The sequence below is a fragment of the Manihot esculenta genome, chromosome 10, assembly GCF_001659605.2.
Source record: "Manihot esculenta cultivar AM560-2 chromosome 10, M.esculenta_v8, whole genome shotgun sequence".
NCBI classification, from domain to species: domain Eukaryota; kingdom Viridiplantae; phylum Streptophyta; class Magnoliopsida; order Malpighiales; family Euphorbiaceae; genus Manihot; species Manihot esculenta.
Genome location: NC_035170.2, coordinates 13,860,691 through 13,879,170, shown reverse-complemented (window position 1 = coordinate 13,879,170; position 18,480 = coordinate 13,860,691). Strand labels below are relative to the sequence as shown.

The 18,480-nt window shown below is 31.5% G+C and overlaps 1 protein-coding gene across 2 annotated transcripts; it reads left to right on the top strand.

Annotated features, from left to right (window-relative positions):
• Positions 1 to 3,429: 3,429 nt before the first annotated feature.
• On the top strand, positions 3,430 to 17,730 carry LOC110608001. 2 transcript variants are annotated; one of them, XR_006352241.1, is made up of 7 exons: positions 3,430 to 3,848; positions 5,610 to 5,815; positions 6,156 to 6,438; positions 9,254 to 9,361; positions 9,916 to 9,970; positions 10,197 to 10,441; positions 17,368 to 17,448. XR_006352241.1 is itself a non-coding variant. In XM_021747195.2 (6 exons), exons 1-6 carry the CDS (start codon positions 3,615 to 3,617, stop codon positions 17,486 to 17,488), a joined length of 1,197 nt encoding a protein of 398 aa, XP_021602887.1. In that variant the 5' UTR covers positions 3,430 to 3,614; the 3' UTR covers positions 17,489 to 17,730. The 2 variants fall into 2 exon arrangements, 1 of the variants encoding a protein (XP_021602887.1); XM_021747195.2 differs by lacking the exon at positions 9,916 to 9,970 and having other exon boundaries at positions 17,368 to 17,730.
• Positions 17,731 to 18,480: the final 750 nt, after the last annotated feature.

The following is an 18,480-nucleotide window of genomic DNA, read 5'->3' as shown; positions in this document are numbered from 1 at the left end:
GAATTGTAATTGAAAATATGATTGTATCATATTAATCGATTTTTCCATAATTATATTATATTGCCGTATCAAACATGATATAAATGTATTTTTTATTTTAATTATTTCTAAATACTCAATCTTGTGAGCTTGTTTTGGCTGATGTAGACACTAATTATGGATTTGTATTAAAAATTATAGTTGCAAGAATATGTTTTGAGCCTTTAACAATTATGGTAAATACTGTATTAGTGAATATTTCCACAAATGTAAATATTGTGTTCTCCCTCTCTAACTTTGCAATTGCTATTTACATCTTTAAGCAAAACATCAATTGCAAAGTTAGATTGGATTTGTTTAGCAGAAAAAGCATGCCTGTACTTGATTTCTCATAAATCTACGAGTAAATGAAAGAAAATAAATAGGATTTTGAATCCATAGTAATAAGGATTTATGTAAAAGTTTCCCTTTAATTATTATCTATGAATAAAAAGAATAAATATATATTTATGGATCAAATATTATATTATAATGTCCTTTCTCAATTGCTGAACAAAATTCAATTCAAAAAATTGGATAAATTTTTCAAAAATTTTGAAAAATAGGACTATTTTATCAAAATTGAGACATTTTAATTAAAATGCAAAGGCTTAGTAAATAAATTAAAAAATAAAAAGCTGAAATTTGCTAAAATTCTTAATAGTAAATATAATTAACTAAAATTTTAGTCATTAGGAGCGAAAAATTGCAATATTATCAGCCGCAAAGTTTGGTGGTAGATAAAGACTATTGCTCTTTCTCCTTTTCTATTTTAAAGGATTTTTTTTATTATTTTTTAAATTCAATAATTTAAAATTAATATTTGATGTAAAATTCATTCAAAATAAACGTGAGCTCTATGATAAGAACTTGATAAATCGATACGTGATTTCATCCATAGAAAAGTAGACTTAAATATCAATACGTGGTTTCATCCATAGAAAAGAATTCCATAAAAAAAAAAAAGTTATTGTTAACTGCGACAATCCAATAAGTCTCTTTTATGACTGCGAACACAGAATTCCCAACCAATTAACGAGTGAAAATTCTTTATTAATGAGTCGGTCACATTATCGCAAGATTATTAACAGATACTATATTTATCTCTATTTTCTTACATTATAAAATGAGAACAATCATAGATATATACATTATTTTTCTATACAATTTCAGTTTACTGACTTAATATCGAAATAACTGTAGTTGACACATACTATATTTTTTATATCTTATAGAATTAGCCGATCATAACGTAGTTTCATTAGGATCACCTCATCGTTTTAGTTTCAACAACATTAATATTTATTTTTTTTAAATATATAAAAACAGTTATATCTTTTACTTAAAAAAAATATGAAAAAGGCAAGTAAATATATTTTATACATCTTAATTTATAAGTTCATAATTTTGATTTTATCATTCACACTTATACTCATTGAAAAACCATTTTATATTATGAATATACTAAATATTTAGTTACGTAATATATTAAATATTAATAATTCGTTAATTATTATTTGACACATGCATTAAAAAGTTATATTTTAAAATTATTAACAATTAAATTGTTATTGCTATTGGAATTGACGAGGAATGTACATTTTTTAATTTTATTAACATAAAAGATATTATAATTTTTTTACTTATTATTTTATTAACTTTATGCCATTAGTTTTTTATTTTTACAAAAAATACTTTTTTCTCCCACTAAAATACGTCTATTTATATTTACATAGATTAAAAAATTATAGTTAATATAGTGAAGAGTATAATATTGTTTAATCTTTCATATTTGTTTTTTATTTATATTGTTACATTAAAATTAAATAAATCAAATCAATTATTCTAAAATTAACAAATTTTATTTTTTCAATATATATTAAATATGAGTATATTAATAAATTAATAAATAAGTTATATTTTTAAAAATAAAGTGATTTATAATTTAAAACAGGAAAAAAATATTTGTAGTAATAAAATATACTTCTAATTAATAATATATGAAATTTTCTTTTATGATAAAGTCTATGGATATTTAAAAAGTAATAGACTAATAAGCAATATTAGAGTGCGCAATATTCCGTACCGAATCGAATTAATTTAAAAATTCAATTTAATTTTCTATTCATTTCAATTTGATTTGATTTTTAATTTCAAAAATTTCGGTTATTTTGTTTCGGTTCGATTTTGATAAAAAAATTAAAAAAATCAAAGCGAACCGATTTAGTGATAATAGTATATTATTTTTAATAATATAGAGATTAAATTATATTAAGATTAAAATATTCTAATTAAATTTTAAAATACTAAAGTGTAAAAAATAAAAAATTTATTAAAAATTTAAATCAATCGAACCGAATCGAATCGAACTGAATCAGACTGATTCAATTTAATTTGATTTTTGACTAAAATCAATTCAGTTAAATTTTTATAAATACTATAATTTTAATTTTTAATTTATTTGATTCAGTTCAATTTTGAATCGAATCGACCGAATAGATTACGGTGGAGCACATCTATCTTTTTAATCTTATAAATACATATATTCCATTTTCTTTATATAAAAAGATTTCTTTTAATAAGTTTTTATTGATACTATTAATCTATATTTAATTATTATCGTTTTTAAAAATTTAAGTGTGTAATAAATTATAATTTTATTTTAAACGTTTAATATACTAATTTCAAATATATTTTATATTTTTATTGTAGTTAGCTAAATTATGAGTGCTGAACTCCAATAAAGTGTTTGTATTTTTATGATTTAATTTATTTTTTTTAATCAATTAAGTTTTTGCATTTTTATTCAAAAGGTCAAATAAATTATGATATAATATAATAATATTTTTAATAATAATAATATATTATTAATAATAATATATTATTTTTTATAATAAAAATTTATTTTTTAAATTTTAAAATTATTTACTATTTTTTAATGTTTTTAATATTTATTTTAAATTAAAATACTGAATTTTTATATTTAAAATTGAAAAAAAAAATTTTATCATTAAAAAATATTATATTAAATTAAAATTTATTCAAAATATAAGATTTAATTAATTAAAAAATTAAATTAAACTTATTTATTCTGAAACAAAACTATATATTTATTTATGAAAAATAATTTGTATTTAAAAAATATATTTTTGATAAAGTAATTTATTTTTTATTGTTTGATTTTAATTAAAAATAAATATATTAATAAATTTATATATAAATATCTTAATAAAAATTTTAAAATATAAAAAAGGAAAATTATTTATTTATTTAAAAAATATTTAATTTTTTGTTTTATCAAAAAATATTTTCCTTTTAATTTTTTTAATATTCTAAACCTAAAAAAAAAAGTTGAGGAAAATATTTTTGCTCAAACAAACAGCCCTTAATTGTACTCTATTTCTACATTTTGACTGTTCGAGTCCATTTGCCAAACGTGTCCGGCCAACATCCATTGCTCATCCACTTGGGCTCTGTCTTCTTCCAGAAGTGTATTGTGGCTGGCACTTCCCCTTTTGGCATACAGAAACGGAGAGGTCTGCGCAGAGGAACGAAGAAGAAGAAGAAGAAGAGACTCCAAATTAAGGTTGTTTTCTATGGCAACCTTTGCCTCCTCTCTTCTCTTCTCTTCTCTTCCTCCTCCTCAGCTCCTCTCCTCTTCCAATCTCCACAATCCCCTTTCTTTCTCTCTTTCATTCCCTGTTTCTCCTAATACTGCTACTCTCACCTCAAACCCCAGAAAAATCCGAACCCTAATCCCTGCTTCCTCCAATTCCTCTCCCTCTTTTGATGATTTCGTTTTTGATGGAAAGTCAGGTTCTACTGATAAGGTTAGTGTCTTTATATTCCTTTTAATTGAATTGAATTGAATCGAATTGTTTATAGATACATGTATATTCAGGGTTATGGGTTTGTGTATTTCATGTCTCTGGTAGAGTTTACTTCAATTTCAATTGGTTTACTGTGTTCTTATTGATGGGTTTTTGGGAAGTTGTGACAAAGTGGAAATATTGAATGCTTGCGACTTCACACGGTGAAATTTGACATGACGATAAATGGCTTTGTTTGGACTGATTTATTCAGTTTGTGTTATTGACTAGTGCAGTGTGAAATTGATTAATTCTGAGCAAATATTATGATTCGTATTTAATATGTATATAACTGGATCTAAATTCAAGAAGAATGGTTTATATTTACTTTCTGAAAATATGAACTTGATCTTTTTTAAGAAACTTTTCGGTTGTTTAATTTAAAATTAATAAGTGGTTGGAGTTATATAAACATGTTATTGTATGTCTCAATCTGCATGAGGGAATTCAGATTCATTTAATCAGTATAAAAACTTTAACTATCCAACTTATTGTGAGATGCGCTCGAGTATTAGTTCTAAACGTTGGTGTTTAGAAGAATTCATTTATTAACTTATATTCATACCTTTAAGGTTTTTTATTGGGTCAAAATCACCTTTTAAGTTTCAATCAATATAGGACAAAATCTCTGACAAAAAAGCTACATGCAATGGCCTTATTACTTGTTTCAGGCCAGGAGGCATATCTAATCTAGTTAACTAGAGTAAATTATTTTTCTCCGCTGTGCTACATCACCCCTGTATACATATTCAGGGTCTGGAAATAGAGTACCAATGAGCCAGAGGATGTAGTTGAAAGCATACATGAAGAATCTTCATTGTCTTTACTGGGGATATTTGTTGCTGGTGCTATAAATTGGTTGAACTGTACAATTCAATCTGAATTATACTTCAAGTAATGGAATTCCTCTTTACGTATTGGCAAAAGATTGGGTGTGGATACCTGCACTGTGGAAAACCTAAGAAACTTCAGTTTGGACATAAATCTCCATCAGTAGTGGGCACCTGAGAACATCAGAAAACTTACCAAAGTGGCATTCAATAAAATGTTAAGTTTTTAACGTCCATAATCAAGAGTTGGTTTGTGGATAAAGGATTGCTGTAGGATTAAAATTGTTGAATGTTAAGCCATTTATTCTAGAAAATGTTTATGAAGGTGATAACCTCCCGATGGTTAGTCAAAAGCAATGCCATATGCTTAAACTTTTTTCCCTTTGTTTCTCTTTTATGGAATGCCATAGGATTGAACCTTCTGAATTGTGTGCGTGCACGTTTGTGTTTGCATGTATGCACATGTACCCATATACAAGTATACTGTGTACATATTTGTGGACACTTTTTAGCTAGAGAAATAAATAAAACTAATTTCAGAATTTTCTAGATCCTAAAACTGCATTCGTATTAGCAATCCTAGATTGCTGCATTAATCTTCGAAATTAGAACAGGGTCCACGAGTGGTATGAGTTAGATGCCGTTTGTTTCATATGCTGACATTTTTATTTGGCTTTTGTTGGGTTTTCTTTTCACTGCGTGTACATTAGATGCAACCTAATTGAAGATTGACCAATGCCCCTATGGCTTTTTTTGTCATCAATGGGTCCTGATAGTTTCATGGGAAGACAATTATCAAAAACTAGGAAACTGATATGCATATTGCATTTACAACTGCCCATCCTTTTTAGTCATTATTCTTTCCAATGATTCTGGGTGTTTGTTCCTTCAGAAATCAGTTCTCTCAGATTTGATACAAGAGATAGAACCACTGGATGTGAGTCTTATTCAGAGAGACGTTCCGCCTACTACCTTGGATGCTATGAAGAGGACCATCTCTGGGATGTTGGGCTTACTTCCATCTGATCGCTTTAAAGTTTTCATTGAGTCTTTATGGGAACCCCTCTCCAAGTTATTAGTCTCCTCAATGATGACTGGGTATATTCATACTGTAATTATTACACTTGATCTATTTTGTTCACACCCCTCTATCTTCAAAGTCGGAATAGATCGATCCATTGCTGTTTATGGGCCATCAATTGTCTTTGGGATTTAGCTCACAAAAATGGGGTTTCTTGCATTTTGAACAAGGCTTTATTTCCAGATCTCATCAATCTAAAAGCAAGGAGTTAGTAATGCCATTTTCATCTGAAATTATTTAATTGCTTGAAGTACCAGATGCCTTTTTCAGTAGCCTGTCTTAATAATATTTTAACTAGTCTTCTCTTGTACAATATTGTTTTTTTTTTGGTGATTCTTATTTTTGGTTGAATCGTAGGTATACATTGCGGAATGCTGAGTATAGGCTTTGCCTTGAGAGAAACCTCAATGTGGATGAGGGAAATATTGAAAACCAAGCACCAGAAAATTCTAAACTTAATTTGCAAGGGACAGAGGTAGACAATGCAAAAGCAAATCAATATTGTGGAAAAAATGTCAAATTTGAAAAAAGACATGCAGATCTATCTGATAATATTAGTGTTGAAGGCCTCGGTGAAATGTCCTCTGAAGCCAAAAAGTATATTCTTGATTTGCAGTCTCGCTTATCTTCTGTAAAAAAGGTGTGTTCTAGGAACTTACATCAGTTAATGAAGTAGTCAGAAGTATGATTTTTCCAATCTCTCATTATAAGTTACTTAAGGATATCTGTTATGAGTGACCTATATGTGTGGCATGGTTGGAGGTTGTAAAGGCTCCATGGATATTGAAGACCCAAAAGATTATGCGGTCTTTATTTGTTTGCATGTGTGGGTTTATGAGGAAAGAAGGAAAAAATGTGAAAAAAGATTTAGGATCAACTTGTGATTTTTAGAATTATTAGGATTGAAATAAAAAAGAAAGTAATTTTAGTGTTAACTAGCAAAAAAAAAAGTAGTATTCACTAATGGATTGGACCTGTGGCAAGCAAGTTTAAAAGTTTTGGGACTTGATTTCAAAAAAAGGAAGAAGAATAGTTAGCACTTAATTGTAAAAATGGATAAATTTGTTGTTTGTAGTTACCTGCACAAGGTGTGTACCTAAACGAGATGAGCCTCAGAAAAATAAAATTTAATAAAAAATAAAATTAAAATCAAAATCGAATAATCATAAATCATTAGATATAGCTCTATTCAAACGAGTTTGTCAAACTTACCAATATAAACATTAATAAGCATTAATAAGCATAAAATATACTTCAGATTAATGTCATTTCTTTTTCCGCTTTAGGAAAACTCTACAATAATTTGTTAGAAAATAGAATAAAACCCAAATTTTGGACATTCAAAAATAAACCCTATATTTTTTATATCCACAAACAATCCCCATGGCCTATTAGAAAAAGAGGGGGGGACAAATGATTTAGATAACTTAGAAATAGAGAACCTAAATAATATAAGTAGTTTTTTTAAACAAGAAATAGAGGGTAACAATCAAGGAAAAGAAGACCTAAATAGCATGATAGCTTGTTACTGTCTTCTTCTCTTCTCTTTTTTTTGGGGGTGGTGGTGGGAGGCAACCTCAGAAACATCCTGGAATAAAGGACCCACATTAGCATTGTCAGTTATGTTAAAAAATGAGGAAAAATTTTCAGATAAATAAAGAAATAAGGAGTCCAATAAGCAATTAAGATGAGGGAGAAAATGAGAACATTGAAAACAAGTTACGACGAGAGGGACTTAAGTAGCATGACTTTTTATGGATTGTCTTCTATCTTGGGTGTGATAGTCTGATGAGGTTCTTGACTTTTTATCCTTGGTAACACTAATAGAGGGACTTAAGTAGTATGACTGTTTATGGATTGTCTTCTATCTCGGGTGTGATAGTTTGATGAGGTTCTTGACTTTTTATCCTTGGTAACATTAATTCTTGCGATTTCATTGTGTCAATACCAGATAGTGTTAGGCAAACTCCAAGTCTAGTTCTAGTGTTCTTTTGCCTATGTAAGTGCTTGCCGGAGATGGAAATAAAGAAGGCACCCCTTTTAGTAAATTGCTCACCTAGGTGCATAAGTTGAGTGCTTATTAAAAGTTTCTCAGCTTTCTTCTATAGGGGTGTTAGGATTGGGCATTGGACCCTTGCGAGCCTTGCAGGCACCTTAGCAATGCTAGTTAACCCATAGTTAACCAATTACTTGTCTATTGAGCATTGAAGTTTGTGTGTATGCCAAACCATTCCATTTCTTGTTATATTTATGTATAATATTGAGTTGTTAGATTCTTTTTGAAGAAGCCTTTTTTTAAACATTTTTTCTCTTCCTTTTCTAAGTACTCACCTTATCCATATCTTTTTAGTTTGATTTATTTGTTTATATTAATGCAAAAATTCTTGTTTTACTGAAGAAGAAGAGAACTTGTTAAGGTTTTGTACTTTTAACTTTAGTTCATTCTTTATCCCTTTAGAATTCCTCTCCTCCCCTTGCATAATTATCAGTCAAGGTGGACTTGTTCTCTTTATTTTGAAACGGGAAATTGAATATAGATATTATAGTATTTTCCTTTATCAAATATGAGCATCACACAATTGCTTTTAGGATTTAGCAGATAGAATTGAGCTTTCTTGGAGGGTGTTTGGCTTAATTTATAACCACTTAGTGCTTATAAGCTATTTGCAACTTATAAGCAATTACAAATTTTTAAGCAATTTTATGTTTGGTTAAAATGCTTATAAGTGGCTGATAAATAATTGTCATGTTTCATAATAAGTAATTTATAAACACATTTATTAGTAAAGTTACTAAAAAAGATATGAAATGAGGTATGTATTGAAGGTGGGGGGCAATATATTATTTGCTTAGTCAAACCAGCTTTTAAGTTTAGTGCTTATAAATACAAAAATGGATAGCTGGTACCCCCAATTTTTTTTTTTTAATTTATGAATTCAAAAAATATTCTAAACAAACGGGTGAGCTTATTTTTAGAGCTTGTAAGCTAGTTTGATGAGCTTATAACCTATGATAAACACCCTCTTGGTTTGGGTGCTGGAACTATATATGCGAGGGTCAAAAGGTGTAGGGAATATGATTTCCATTTAGAGTGTGTTTCTTATTCTTTATTTTTCCCCTCATCGAGACCTTTTAATGGTAGTTATTATTTGTTGATTGATTTTCAGATGCATGCTCATCAATGGCTAGGTTGGAATATTATGTATTTATTTATATTTTTGGATGGGGGCTTTACCATTATAAAATTGATACATGTATTTACATGCAGTATTTTCTACAATATGAATATTCCAATACTCTTTCTGGTGCCTTGCTGGTTTCAATATTTTTTCCTCACTTAAACTGTAGGATGTGAATATTCCAATACTCTTTCTTTTTCCCATCAAGTTATTGTTCTTAATAGTCCATGTTATGGTCAGGATGTATCCTGACAATTCTTTTGTTGTTTGTCAAAGGAACTGCATGAAGCCAAGAGGAGAAGTGCTGCTCTTCAGATGCAACAGTTTGTTGGTGAAGAAAAGAATGAGTTACTGGACTACTTAAGATCACTACAACCAGAAAAGGTTTTAATCTCTAGAGCTTTCTCTTTTGGTTAAAGTTTTTGCTAAATTTTTTCTAAATTGCAGATTTTTTGCCTATAATGATGTGCTACTGTCATATGCAGATGTTGCAGGCATTACATAAAGTTCGTGATTACTGGCTAATAATGCTAGTATTAATAACATCCTGTTGTAAAGGGTTCTTTTTCCCCATTTTTTTTTTTTCTTTTTTGGCATGCTAAGGAGTCAACATATGAGAGATGTTTTCATGTGATGACATTTTTTTACCTGAAAAATTTTCTTGATGTCTCCTACTCTCTACAAGGAGAAACAGAGAAGGTTGAACTTGAAATGCAGCTGGCAGTTCATGATGTGGAAGTTTCCTTTTGAAAATTGTCTTTTCTTGATTGTCTTTGACATTTTTTAAAGCATGTTGATTATATTTTCAATTCTTACCTATCCTGAATGGCATGAAAGCTCACTTTGCTAAGCTTCCTATGATCTTTTAAATTGATTGCAATGATTTTTGCATGCTGATGCTACTAAAGTTTAGTCTAATTTATGTTGGTGATGTATAGGGACAAGATATGGCTTTTGCTTTAACTGTTGGCCCTGCTTAGTGCAATCTATCAGGTTACAGCAACACATTTTTATACAAGCATTTCTGTTCTTCATCCTGATTTACAATCCTCTAGCATACCCAATAGCACATGGATTTTATTTATCATTATTTTTTAGCATGAATCTTCTGTATCTAGTATGGTTATCGTGATTTCTATCCTGTTTGGCCAATATCTCTCCCCCCTCTCTCATTATCTCACACAATTAAATTTCAGCTAATGCAATTGTAAATGAACAGGTAGCCGAGTTGTCAGAACCTACATCCCTGGAATTAAAAGAAGTAATCAATTCTGTAGTCCATGGTCTGCTTGCAACTCTTTCACCTAAGATGCATTCCAAGGCTCCACCACAGTCGGAGAATGCATCGACTGGAACATGGAATATTGGGAGTGAAGATTGTGCAGAACTTCTTGAAAACACTTCACTTCAGTTCCAGCCCCTCATTTCTTTAACAAGGGACTATCTGGCGCGTCTACTCTTCTGGTCAGGCCACATCCATTCTCTATTTTCTTCCCTGCATTCATTCCAGACCAGGCCGCATCCATTCTCTATTTTCTTCCCTGCATTCATTCCCTTTTCTTCTCTCTTTTCACTTTCATAATTGGAAAACTTTAGCTAGCTGGACACTGATGATAATAGTTTATGGTTACCTGCATATTTCTTGGCATTTGTTGGGGCATGAATTGATATATCTAAATTGCAGTAGGTTAGATTTGAATGGTGGAACATGCTTTTTTTTTTTTTTTTAAATACATTCTAAACCATTGGAGCATTTTGTTAACTTTGTTTTGAAAGACTTGTTAACTTTGTTTTGAAATACTATAATCAATATTACTACAACTCCCCCCTAAGGTGTTAAATTTTTTTTTTAAAAATCATTTAAGTACGTCAGTTGCACATAGAAGAGCTTAAGCTTGTTTCATCGCCCTGAAAACTTTAAGCAATTAAGTATAGAATCAACACATTAATCTGCAGATAAAATAAAATAAAATAAATGAAAATATAGGATCAGGCCTGTTGGATTTTTCAGAGATTTATTCCATGTTTAAATACTATTATGAAGATTTGTAGATATTCTGCTATGATTTTAGACACTTCCTAATTTGTATTTATCCTTTTCTGTATCTTGTGATCTATATAAATTCCCAATTTTCTTGAGGGAATAATTAAGCTTTGCATTTTCACTCATCTGGCTCTTTTATTTTCACATGGGATTAATGATGGGTTAGAGGTCCTTACTCCATTCTCTTCTCTAGCTTAAGCCATTTTTACATAGAAGAAATCTGTTGCCTTAGTTGTAGCAGGCAAGTAGAAAGTGCTTTGAATCTCATCCCCCTTGCCCTTGGAAAGCCTATACACCAGAGGAACCCCAATATGGGAAATTTGTGAGTAAACATGCATGCACCACTTGATATTTTTCTGGCTAGATCCATGCACTGGCACATCAGCCGTATTCAGCCACCTTTTTCTGCTCATTTTACTATGATCACCTCACCAATCTCTGGGAACCTTAGTTTGGGGCAACATGGCCTTTGTGTCGCTTGTTTTCTCTGTACTATCTCAATTCCTCCTCTTTTATGTTCTTGGCCTACTAGTCCAGGAGTATTCTTTTGGTAAACTGAAGCAGTTGAAGGGTGAAGCTTTAGTGGTTCATGATTTCCTTCAAGTTTGAGTATCATCAATGGCTTTTCAAAATATCCAATCGCTAGTCACTGCAGGTTACAACTCCCAATGGCCTTTTTTATGACTTATAAGATGGTATGTTCAGATTAGTCTATTACCTCAGATGGAGCTGAATATACTCAATCTCTATAGTATGTCCACAAAACAACAGTCATCTCTCGTTGCTTATCTCAATCTTTATGTATTCTTTATTTTAATGCTCCTGGTCATCTTGCTGATAATTGAAGTCTTTTCTCTTATGTTTCTTCTTCAATTCTCTTGATTGGAGTAGGGAGGCATGTCGTTTCCCCTGTATTTAATCTAAGTCGTGTTTACTCCTGTTGCCCTTACAACTTGATCTCCATTAGCAACTTAACCAAACACCTTGATTATTCTATAACCTTCATAGATGATTCTAGTCTTGTTTAGGACCGAGTCACATGGAAGTTGATTGGCCAAGGATGAGATTACAAGGATTGTATTACTTCACCATTTCAAAATCTCTTGTTGCATTTGCTTCCACTACTTCCCCTAGTTCACTTTGCCATTGTGGATAATCTAAATCTCTTTAAACTACAAAATTTGGTATCTAGTCTGATGTTGTTGATGCATTCATTGGCAAAAGGTATCTGTTATGAATAGGGGATGAGTAGACTAAAAGGAGATGAGCTGACTGTAATGGCAGAGTGGTTATTCTGTTACAACGAACAAGTAGGAATTAGTATAAATAGGAGAGTTGTACTTGCATCAGGATATAACAAAAGTTAATAACAAATGCAGAATTCCTTCTTTCCTCTATTCTTCTATTCCTTCTCTCCTTTCTTTCTCTATCTCCTCCTTAATTTCTGTTCTTTTCTGTAAACAAGAACCTGGTTTCATGACAGATAGTATCAGAGCAAACGATTTGGAGGCCTAAATTCTAGGTTTTCTTCTCTTTTTCTTCCTTCTATTTCTCTCTTTCTATTCCTCATCTTCCTAAGATTTCTTTCTCCTTCTCTCTCTTTTTCTTCTTCCTTCTCTTGTTCTAACTCTTTCCTTCCTTCTCGGAAATTTCTTCCCTTTCTGTTTCTCTTCTTTTCTGTATCGAAGTATTGTTTCTTTCTTCTTCACAGAATCCGATCTCCTTCTTTCTTTCTTTCTTGAAATCCAGATTTCTTTTTCTATTTTTTCTTCCTTCTCCAGGAACCCTCAAATTAGGTTTTTTCCCCCCTTTTTGACAAATTGGAAGTTTCAAAAAAAAAATCCCTAAAATAGTGATTCTGTATTTCTTTTCTTCTGCAAAATACTCTTTCCTTCTTTCTCTCTTTCCTGAAATTCTTATTCTTTATCCCTATATTTTCCTGTTTCTGATCTTCCCTTTCCAAGAACCTAGGAATCAGGGTTTGTCTGGCTTTTCTTGTTCAACTTTATACTTCATTTTTTGAAATCCTTCCATTATTTTCTTGAAATTTGAATTGGTGGAATTATGGCTATAACAGTGATGGAAAGGCAAGCACAATTAGAGGAATAAATAAAGAGTTTCAAAGAAAACGAGTAGAAGAATGCTAAGCGACTCAGAGAAAGTATGAATGGACTAGAGGAGAATATGAGGCAGTACACCAAACAGCAAAATGCATTACGGGAGGAATTGTGTGCCTTTATAAATATCATAATGGGGGATGAGGATAAGGGAATCTTAAGCAGTGAAAAAGAAATGCCTAAAGAAGAAAATAAAGGAATGGAAGACAGAGGATTTGAGAGCAAAGGGCTATTACACACTCCTAAGGAATTATTTAGCCCTCACCCGATGCATCAAGGTAGTTTGGGAAACCCTTCTAATTCTGATGGAATTTATAAAATATTGCTTACACTTTAATCAGTTACTTTGGAAGGCAAAGAACCTACTGATGTCAATGGTAAAAATAATGAGAATAATCAGGTTTTTGAGAATGAGTACTTTTCTGAAGTATCTTTTGTAGATTCAAAATCTCAAGAGTTGGAGCTTGGGAACATTTCAGAAGAAATACATGGGAAGAGGGTGGGACTTGTTGATTGTAACACTTTGAAGAAGGGGTCTTCACCAAGGAGAGAAATTGGGTTTTGTTTTGTTACTGAAAATGATCTTAAAGTTAGTCTTCTTGATGTTGAAATTGTTGTAGTATTTGAAAACAAGAATGTTATTTTTGTTGGGAATATTTCAAATCAAGGAGATGCAAAAGTTTGGGGAGAAGATGGGTATAGAAAAGTGTCTTGGAATTTTGGGAATGGTATATTGGAGTTCTGGTCATCTAAGCATGCAACACTCAAAGAGAATGCATTTGAAATGTGGAGGCAGAAGAAGAAAATGCCATTTTGCCGAGGGAGATTTTTGCATTGAAGTTGAAAAAAAAAAATACCAAGAAGAGTGATATACTGCCTCTATTTCCAATTTTTCTATTCATAAATAGGGGCAGCTGGTCAGATTGAAGAAGCATGGTCAGTTCCCTTGCTCATTCTTGAGGACAAGAATGGTTTCAAGAGGTGGCGAATGTTATGAATAGGGGATGAGTAGACTAAAAGGAGATGAGCTGACTGTAATGGTAGAGTGGTTATTCTGTTACAACTAACAAGTAGGAATTAGTATAAATAGGAGAGTTGTACTTGCTTCAGGATATACCAAAAGTTAATAACAAATGCAGAATTCCTTCTTTTCTCTATTCTTCTATTCTTTCTCTATCTCCTCCCTGATTTCTGTTCTTTTCTGTAAACAAGAACCTGGTTTCATAACAGTATCAGAGGCAGGACAGGAATCTGATGGATAGCTGATGTGGCAAATAGAGTCCTTGCTAGTCTAGATTTACTTAGTTTATTCCATATTTACTTCCATTCAGTTCTCTATTTTTAAATTTCTTTGGTAGGACAAACTCTAATGCTAGTAGAATTTATTATCCTTATTTCAGTAGGATTCCTATTTCATTGGATCCCTACTTAAAGGAGATCAATTCCAGCAATAAGGGACAAACATATTATTCCTAAATTCTTAAGAGATCTGAGACTCTCCCTATTGAGTCTTGAGGTGTAAGAGCTCCCTCTCCTTTGAGCCTTTTTTTTCTCTGATCAATCTTCACCATAGGTTCTTCCAAACGTTGCAGAAATAAAAACAAGGGGAAGATTCTGGTTGCTGGAGGAGAATTTCCAGTCAACAGGCCCGTGATACGATGTCTAACTAGAGAATTCAACATAGTCTCTCTCCTATCTCTTAGAATGTGAGTCTTATCAAAGGAACACACTCATACTTCTTTTCTGAAGCAAATCATTCAGCTACTTGTGCTTTTGAGTTCACTCTAATATTTTGGGTCCTAGTTGTCCAATTCACTTATGGGTTTTCATTATTTTGTCACTTCTATTTATGACAATTATGGTTGCACTTGGCTATTTTTAATGAAAACTATTCTGAATTATATTTTATTTTCTAAATTTTTGTGCCGAGATTTGCAAAACAATTTGGTGTTAACATCAAAGTACTATGTAGTGACAATACACAAGAATATTCTTAGCAGCATTCCATCTCTGGCTAGTTCTTTAGTTGAATAGTAGAAATTCTCCTTTTGCATGAGAAGTAGGTTGAGAAGGTGTATATGGAGCAACTACCAAAGTTTGTTGCTTCGGAGGAGTTTGGCTTGGTATGGGGTCTATGATAGTCACTATATGGCTTTAGACATTCTCCAAGAGCATGGTTTGGCTATTCAGTACTGAAGTTCAACAATTTCGAATGATTCACATAGAAGTTGATCATGCAGTATTCTTTCGTTATAATGGTCATAATAAATGCATTTATCTATTAATCTGTGTTGTTGACATTGTCATAAAAAATAGTGATCATGATGGGATCTCTCAAGTCTCAACTCAAATATTTGTTTAACCACTTCTACACAAAAGATCTAGGGAAGAAGTATCTTTTGGGATTGAGGTAGCACAGTCCAAGACATGCATTGTCATTTCACAAAAAGGATATGCTTTTGACATGCTGGACGATAGTGGCATGTTAGACTACAAGCATCTGGATACCTTATTTAAATGTCAAACTCATCCCTGGATACTGGGATTTAGAAGATCCTAGTAGATATCATTGATTAGTTGGTAAACTCAACTACCTCACAATCACTTGAACAAACATGTCTTTTGTTCAATATGTGATGAGTCAATTTCTTTGAGCTCCATGTAGTAGTCCTCGGGATGCAGTAGTACCCATTTTTAGATATTTCAAAGGAACTCATATAAGGTCTATTCTATGAATACACAGGTTATTATTAGATTATTGTATATTTTGATGCAAATTGGGCAAATTCTCCCCCTAATGGAAGGCCTTCCTACGTTGGGATATTTTGTGATGATTTGAAGAAATCTATCATTCTGGAAGAGTAAAAGGCAAGATGTAGTAGCTAGGTGAAGTGGTGAAGTAGAATATCGAGCTATAACCTTAACCACTTGGGAACTTATCTAGTTAAGGCAACTTCTTCAAGAGTTCAAATGTGGTGAATTTAAACAATTGGATATGCAACCATCAAGTAGTTCTTCATAGTGCGTCAAGTTCAATTTCTCTCGAAAGAATGAAACCTATAAAGGTGGACTGTCATCTTATCAAACGGAAGATTGATTTAGGGTGTCTCAATGGTTTTATTCTCAATCACGGGTATTAGGAACAAGCTTGCATCTAACATAATGTAACAGTAACAAGCAAGCGCTATCAAAATTCTTTTAAAAAATTTACAAAGTTTATATGTAGAACTATATAATAAACTTAAATACATCAATTAAAAACATATTATAGATATACTATAGTAAGCATAAGATGCACAATTAAGATACATAAAATAATCAAAAGAGATAGCAAAAAAACAAAAGAAAGGCAAAATTAATCTTCTGCAATAACTAGCTATGGGAATTAGAGAGTTTTATGATGATTTAAGCTTAAAGGGAGATTGTAGAAAGAATGAGACATTTGGTTGAATTTTGAAATTATGTGATAGAAACAATAGGTGTGGAAGGCTGAAACACAAAAAGAACGGAAAGAAATGAAGAAAACACTGCTTGCATGCAATTTATACAGCTGCACTATTGGAGGTTACTGATATTACTGTTATTTAAATTAAATAACAATTTACCGTTAAGTAATGGAAGTAAAGGCCACCGCCCATACAACTCAAAAAATGGCTAACAATAACATGGTAATGGATAACAGGTCTTGAGGACCTCGTAAATTAGGCCGTTACATTACTGCGTAGCTGCCATTATTTAAAACCTTGGGTGTGGTGTTACCAGTTCCATTTGAATGGCCATTTAGTAGTTGTGTATCCCTTATAGGTTCTCGAATTGAGTACATTTGTAGCAAGTTTGGAGCGTATGACATGTATGCTCTAGTTTTGGGGAAGTATGGAGGTATCATAGAGATGTATGCCGTGTTTAAATGCTATAATTAAGCTCTGTAGATATGCCTATGATTTGTGTCTAGTAATTTGTATTCTCTCTTTACTGTTCCTCGTGTATCAAGCTTTGCATTTTCACTCCTCTCTCTCTTCCATTTTCACAAGGCAAATTGAACATGTAGTGGCAGTAATGATACCTCATTAGTTATAGAATCAAGGCAGTAACCCACAAAATCAAATCAAATAAAAGCATAAGACAAGGCAAAGAGAACGTTCTAATGCAGTAAATTTCATGCATTTTGAGATAGCTAATTTAAATCCTAATACTATTACTTGCTCCTCCTTTTGTCTTTTATCCATAAGGTGTATGCTTTTGGGACACTACCTTCGAGGCCTTGAATATCGGATGGAGCTAATGGAACTTTTGTCCTTGACAAGCAATGTGGAAAAACATGATGCTTGTGGAGATGATCAAGTCGCATGAAGGTAGTCTATTTCAAATGCTTCCATCTGTACATAGAGATGTTTGTGTGTGCATACAAAAGTTGTTTATCCTTGTGAAAAGGCTTGAAGTGAGATGGTCGACTATGTCTTTGCGGATGGATAGGTCATTTGTTTTTATTGTGTAAAAGGATACTTCTTTTCTTTAATTCAAGAATACTTCTCTTTGAGATTTGTTGTGTAATTATTGTGGTTAAGGAAAAAAAGAAAATTGGTCTTCTTTTATTCAGGGTTCAGCTGTTCTCATTACTTGAATCTATATCCGTGGTCTTTGCATGATTTAGAAGTCCTGTGAATTGATCTGGGGTAAATTGCTATTGAAAATGACTTCTTTTTTGGTTATTTGGTTTCACGTATTTATTTGCACTTGAGAGATTATTGATTTTTGTTTTTAGGCAACTGTTTGTACTCTGGATTATATTATTATAACTAAAAAGGTGTCGGGTTGACTAACGATATTAGTTCTGATATATGGTATGTTGATTTGGCAATAATGCAGTGTAAATTGCAATAAAAATGATACTTGTTAGTGATTTAGTATCTAACTTCCTTTTTTTTTTTTTTTTTGCTTTTTGGAAGTATCCAACTGAAATTTAAGAAATCTGTTGAGAAGGTAATGCTGAACAGTTTCCATTCATTCATTCTTTTTTCCCTTTTTTTGTCTTTTCATTTTGGGTTGATTGAGGTATTAGGGATTGTGGGATTTTGGAATTTGGACCTCCACAGTTTAAGTAAATACACTTACTGCTTGCGGAGATTAAGAGGGTACGCCAATGGATATGTGGTTATGTATATTACAAAAAGAGGTGCAAGGTTTGGAATTAAAAATAAAAGTTTCCATTTTAAAAGTAGGATTTTGAATGATTTTGTAAGAATATATTTAAATTTTTTTCTTACAATGAATACTAAAAGTTCTCAACTTGGAATTATATAATTATAATCAGGAATAGTTGTATCTTTGTACTAATTAGAATT

Coding starts and splice junctions, on each gene's coding strand:
- LOC110608001 (XM_021747195.2), top strand. CDS start 3,615: ATGGCAACCTTTGCCTCCTCTCTTCTCTTCTCTTCTCTTCCTCCTCCT. Junction 3,849..5,609: donor AGTCAGGTTCTACTGATAAG/GTTAGTGTCTTT, acceptor TTGTTCCTTCAG/AAATCAGTTCTCTCAGATTT. Junction 5,816..6,155: donor GTCTCCTCAATGATGACTGG/GTATATTCATAC, acceptor GTTGAATCGTAG/GTATACATTGCGGAATGCTG.